General features: G+C 41.0%; 1 protein-coding gene across 2 annotated transcripts; it reads right to left on the bottom strand.

Annotated features, from left to right (window-relative positions):
- Positions 1-1,378: 1,378 nt before the first annotated feature.
- On the bottom strand, positions 1,379-5,386 carry LOC109923716 (delta(14)-sterol reductase LBR-like). 2 transcript variants are annotated; one of them, XM_048594765.1, is made up of 4 exons: positions 5,048-5,386; positions 3,293-3,461; positions 3,070-3,150; positions 1,379-1,728 (listed from the first exon to the last, which is right to left on the bottom strand). In XM_048594765.1, the coding sequence occupies exons 1-4, from the start codon at positions 5,138-5,140 to the stop codon at positions 1,619-1,621; spliced, it is 453 nt and encodes a 150-aa protein (XP_048450722.1). In that variant the 5' UTR covers positions 5,141-5,386; the 3' UTR covers positions 1,379-1,618. The 2 variants fall into 2 exon arrangements, with proteins under 2 accessions (XP_048450722.1, XP_048450721.1); XM_048594764.1 differs by having other exon boundaries at positions 1,384-1,749; positions 5,048-5,381.
- Positions 5,387-5,902: the final 516 nt, after the last annotated feature.

The raw sequence follows: 5,902 nt of genomic DNA on the forward strand, positions 1-5,902 counted from the left end.
ACCAACTGGCTACAAAAAGACACGACCAATACTCGCTCATCTCAATCCACATGGATAAGGAGAACCACCAATTTGACTGGGACAACACCAAAATCTTGGGACAAGCTAAGCAGAGACAGGCACGGGAATTCCTAGAAGCCTGGCACTCCATGAAGAAAGCCATTAATAAACACAGAACTTGACCCCATATACACTCCACTACGAAGGAAAACCAGAAGTGAGGCAATCCAGCTCAACGGACTCCAGAGTTTAAAAACCAGGCGGGAAAACACACCGACGCTTCATTGGAGGCTGCACTGATGATGTTACACAGCATGGTAATGAAACGTCTGCTGAACAACAAACCAGCTCGGCAAGCCAACCAACCTCAATAGATATTTCTAAGTAAAATGTTCAGTGATGTTTTTGCATGGCTCTGGAGCAGGTGGAACTTGAACGCAGGCCTTCTGGCTCGGAGGTAAGGACACACTTGGCATTGCTCCACAAGAATCCCAGCTCCTCAGGTGTGTCCTAGGCCCAACTATCTTCGTCTGCTTCATGAATGACCTTCCCTCCATCATAAAAGACCATAAGATGCTGCAGCAGAAGTAGGCGATTCAGATCCAGAGTCTGCTCTGCTATTTACTCAGAATATGGCATGGCTTGATATTTCCTAACACCACTGTGGAAGAATCTACAGCACATGGACTGCAGCTGAGCAAGTCAACTCACCACCACTCAAAAGTGGAAACAAATACTGGCCTAGCATCCCTACACCGACATCCCATGAAATATATTTATGTTAAGAAATTTTAAAAGTCACTCCAATGTCCAAAATGTCCTCAAGTTTTCTGTGAAGCTGTCAAAGTAGCATGTCAAATGGTAAGATCATCAGCACCCTACACCACCCAAAAAACAACAGTTTGTGTTAGACATTTGTCTGAGAGTTTAAGACATCAACATGTGTACCACAGGGCAAGTAGAGTATGGTAGCTACCAGCAAATCTCCACTTTCCTAACTATCAGTTTGGATTACAGGTAGTTATCAACAATTCTCAGACGCAGATAAAAAGACATCCAGATAGAAATGACTGCAGGGAAACAGAATCATGCATAAATTTTCCTTAAGACTTCCCTTTCTGTAGGCCCTGATTGAATAGCCTGACTGTAGCAGCTAGCTAACTCCACACTATGCAATGTTTTCATGGATTAGAAAATAAGATGGTGGCTTGGTGTCCCAAACCCTGCGAAGCATAAATGGTGACATCACGCAATCCATTTTCCAGTAAATATTCTTTTCTTTCCCTCCTAATTGATCATGGGACCAGAAGTCTCTTATTAATCTTCTGGGCAAAGATCTTCCGATGTTTTTCTCCCATTTCCTTTCCAAAAGCGCCAACCACCTTAAATGATTAATGTTAAAGTTTCACGTGAGTTGCTCTCTATGATACAAAATAGCATCGGAACAACTAACATGCTTTACAAATTGTCTGGCATTCTACTTAACTACCCTCAAACCTTTAGTTTGATTTCCAACCAGGGACTGAGCAACTTCAGGAGGAGGTTAGCAACTTGATTGATGAACCTCTCAATTTGGTTCCTCAATACAACTTAATTAAATCTTTGATGTAACAGTTTCCTACTTACCACAGGGCAGAGACCAAGCCAAAGCCATAATCAAGTCACCCAGGTAGTTTGGGTGACGGACAAATCCCCACCATCCAGAAACAATCAGGCTCTTCCCAGTTGCTGTGGGAATAATGTTTAAATCTGAAGGAAAAACAATTATAACAAAGAACACATTTATAATTGTGCAAGGTCTATATGTAAGCAGAGTATAAGGCTATTCACTTAACCAAAAAAAAAAAAAGATAGATCCAGGTACTTTCTAGATGGTATAAAGTCAAATATGTTGGATGTCCAGAGTTGGGGGTTCAGGTGCACAGATCTTGAAAATGTTACAGGTGTGGAAAGTAATCAAGACAGCTAATGGAACGCTGGCCTTTATATCTAGTGGACTAGATACAAATGTCGATGTTATGCTGCAGCTATACAAAACCCCAGTTAGACCCCACCTAGAGAAAAGAGAGCAGATCTGGGCACCATACATTACGAAGGACATATATTAGCCCTGGATGGAGTATACCATAGAGTGGCAAGAATGATACCAGAACTTCAGGGTTTAAGTTATGAGGGGAGATTATACAAATTAGGCCCATTTTCTCTAGAATTTAAAAGGTTTAGAGATTATCTGAATGAAATCTTCAAGATATGAACAGGAAGAGTTAGGGTAGATAAAGACAGACTTTTTCCACTGGTTGATGGATTCTAGAACTAGGGAGCATAGTCTGAGAATTAGGGCCAGACTGTTCAGGAGAGGAGAGATGTCAGGAAGCACTTCCACATAAAAAAATGATGGTAGATTTCCAGAATGCTCTTCCACAAACAGCTGTCAATGCTGGACCAGTTGTTACTTTTAGACTTGAGATAGATAAATTTTTGTTAAGCAAAGAAATTAAGGGATATGGGCCAAAGGCAGGTATATGGACTTGGACCACAGATCAGCCATGATCTCACTGAATGGCAGAACAGTCTCTAGGGGTTGAACGACCTATTCCTTCGCCTATGTTCCTAAGTAGACTAGTCAGCCTATTTAGGTGGAGCAGGCTCAAGAAGCCAAATTGTCTACTATCGCTCCGATTTTCTATGTATAAATTGCTGCTTAAAAAGCCAGAAACCTATGATTTGGGAGCAGTAATAGGCCATTTGTCCATGACTTCCTAGGAATGTATTACGTGAAATGCAACAGATCATACAAGCTGCAAACTGAATTACTTTCATGTAAAACTACCCATGGGAATCACACACAAATACTTAAATTAAACTAAAGCTTTAAGTTTGTTACATATTTAATATAAAGACTTGTTAAAAGTATGACGAGTAAAATATTTTTGTCACAAATAATAAATTTTCATTTACAATGGCTTATATTGATGGAATTAATGGCCCACCTTTGACACACACAGACAACACACACACACACACACACACACACACACACACACACACACAAAGACCCTTGGTACATACGTGCCAGTTTTGGATCATGAGGATTCCTTCTAAAAGCATTCTTTTGCGAGTTAGCCCCTCGGAATATGATATAACCAACAGCTGTAACACAACAAACATCATCAACCATACAACATCTGACAGCTGGAATGATCAATTCCACAGTGGTAACAAAGCTCTATATCTGCATTTGGTCATTAGAAAGCAAAAAAATACTGACGAAAAGTTCTTTAAATGCTCTTACTATTGAGTGCAATGATTGCAAGAGCTACTGGCCAACTCAGTTCATTCGGATGATTAACCAGGTAGAAAGCCTGTAGACTGTATACAAACGGTACCCAGACCAGATCTCCAAACGTCAGCATAAATCCAAATCCGTCATGCACAATATCCATGGTGGTCAGAATTGCTGTCTGTGTTGAAAAACAAGAAAAGTGAGAACAGGAAACTCTCGAGATGAATTAATCCTGCAATCTGAAGTAAAGCCATGATGAAACAGTCAAGATCCATAATTTTCAACCACGGTCCCCATTCCAAGTTGATGGCCAAGTTCAGTCTGCACCCACTGACATTTAGAAGTGCAAAAAGTGATCTGAGACATGCAACAAAATGGAAGCCAAGAAGGCCATTTCCTCTCTGTCTCACTCACACACACACACACACACACACAGAGCAAGAGAGCAGAACTAAGGGATTATAGTTTAAACATTAGGGGTCTCCTATTTAGGATTATAATCATGTGAATTTTTTTCCCCCAAGGATTGCTGAAACTCCTTCCAAGACAGCAGTGGAGGCTGGGTCAATGATACTTTTTAAACCAAGTTAACTAGATTTGTTATTGACAAGGGAGTCAAGAGTTATAGAGAGTATATGGGAATGTAGAGTTGAGGCCACAAACAAATCTAATCAAATTACAGAGCACACTTGAGGGGCTGAATGGCCTACTCCTGCACTTAATTTATATGTTTGTATGTCTCCTTGCTGAGGTAGCAGTAGAGGTACCAGGCCTCAGCAGCCGTTTAAGCTACATGAACTTACAGCAAGTGCTGACAGCAGACTAAACCTTTGAAAAGCATCCTACCTGAGCAAAGTCCTATCTTAACCCAACAACTGGACAAACGCATTTTACAAGTGGCACAAGTAAGCTGCAAGGAGGGTATACTGTAGAATTTCTTTTTAGCCTAAGCCAAGGCACTGAGGAGCAGCCCTTCTCATCTTATGTTTTTATTTGTATTCATTCACAGGATGTGGGCATCTCTGACTAGTCCAACATCCATTGCCCATCAGGCAGTTGAGAGTCAACCATATTGCTGTGGGTCTGGAGTCACATGTAGGCCAGATAAGGATGACAATTTCCTTCCTAAAAAGGACATTAGTGAACCAGATGTGGTTTTCCCAATAATCAGCAATGGTTTCGTGATCATTAGACTTAATTCTAGATTTTTATTGAATTCAAATTCCATCTCAGGCAGGATTTGAACCCAAGTCCCCAGGACATTACCTGGATCTCCAGATTAATAGTCTAATACCACTAGACCACCACCTCCAATGATAGCAGCTAACATCAAACAATCAGGGATAAAATTAGGAACCTTCAATTTATATAGTTCAAAGATCTATCCAGCCACAGTGTCCGAAGAAAACCTATGATCCATACATGCAGTATTCCCTCATTCTTAATGAGAAACTAATTACTCCATCAAATGGTCACCCACTTCCTCTGAACCAACTTTTTATTAGACATGAAAAGCCCATTAGTTAATACAGGAATGAAAAGGATTTATGACTATGCTGATGCCATCCTAGCATTCTGTCTTCTACAGACTTCTATCTAACGTGGTTGGAACAATGATCAATGATCACATTTAGAACTTTGGCTGTCTTCTCCTCCAAAAGGCCACAAACACTAAGCTTCTTGCTGCCTACCATCACTATTCATAAGATGCAGCAGAAAGTCAGTATTTGAAAAGTTAATATGATTAATGAGAATTGGAAATACCTCATTCCAGAGTGCATCCATCACATACAGAAGTTGGAAACTGTTCACTAGTATCATCGCCAATGAGGGCGCCTCGCGGCCCTGCACTTCCATCTCAGCAAACAGCAATCCCAAGTTAATGACAACCTGCAAGATTTTTCATAAAAGTCACTGGAAAATAGTTAAAAACTGTCAACATGTCCTCACAAAGTAGGCCTTTAACAATTAAGCACATCTTTTACTCCGAGATGTTACAAAAGTACTTTAATTTTACAGAATTCTGAAGTACACCTCATCCACTTGAACAGTAGACCATTTTGTTTTTAGAAGAATGAGGGGTGATCTCCCCGAAACCTATAAAATTCTAGTAGGGCTAGACAGGATAAATACAGGAAGAATGTTCCCAATGACTGCAACATTCAGAAGCAAGGGTCACAGTTTAAGGGTATGGGGTAAGCCATTCAAGCCCAAGATGAGGAGACATGCCTTCAGTCAGAGTGATGAGGCTATGGAATTCTCTGCCACAGAAAGCAGATGAGGCCAAAACATTGAATGTTTTCAAGAACACGTTAGCTCTAAAGGTGAAAACTTCCTATCGTGACAGAACATGGCAGTCAGAGCGGTGGCAGCAGGAGCACAGCAAAGGGAACGTGGGAGCAAACAGCAGGAGATTCCAGATAAATACTTGAGAGGGAAGCCTGGATCAAAGTCAGTCAGAGTAGTGGCAGAAGCAGGACAGAGCAGAATCCAGAGACGGAGCTCTGGTGGTGATGTCACAATTCAAAAGGGTAATGTAGGCTTGGCTGCAAAACAAAGTTGCTGGAAAAGCTCAGCAGGTCTGGCAGCATCTATGAAGGAAAAAACAGAGTTAACATT

Source organism: Rhincodon typus, unplaced genomic scaffold (genome assembly GCF_021869965.1).
Source record: "Rhincodon typus isolate 14 unplaced genomic scaffold, sRhiTyp1.1 hic_rhity00014248, whole genome shotgun sequence".
Lineage (NCBI taxonomy): Eukaryota > Metazoa > Chordata > Chondrichthyes > Orectolobiformes > Rhincodontidae > Rhincodon > Rhincodon typus.

Coding starts and splice junctions, on each gene's coding strand:
- LOC109923716 (XM_048594764.1), bottom strand. CDS start 5,140: ATGGAAGTGCAGGGCCGCGAGGCGCCCTCATTGGCGATGATACTAGTG. Junction 3,462..5,047: donor TGGATGCACTCTGGAATGAG/GTATTTCCAATT, acceptor TTTTCAACACAG/ACAGCAATTCTGACCACCAT. Junction 3,151..3,292: donor TGCAATCATTGCACTCAATA/GTAAGAGCATTT, acceptor GTTGTGTTACAG/CTGTTGGTTATATCATATTC.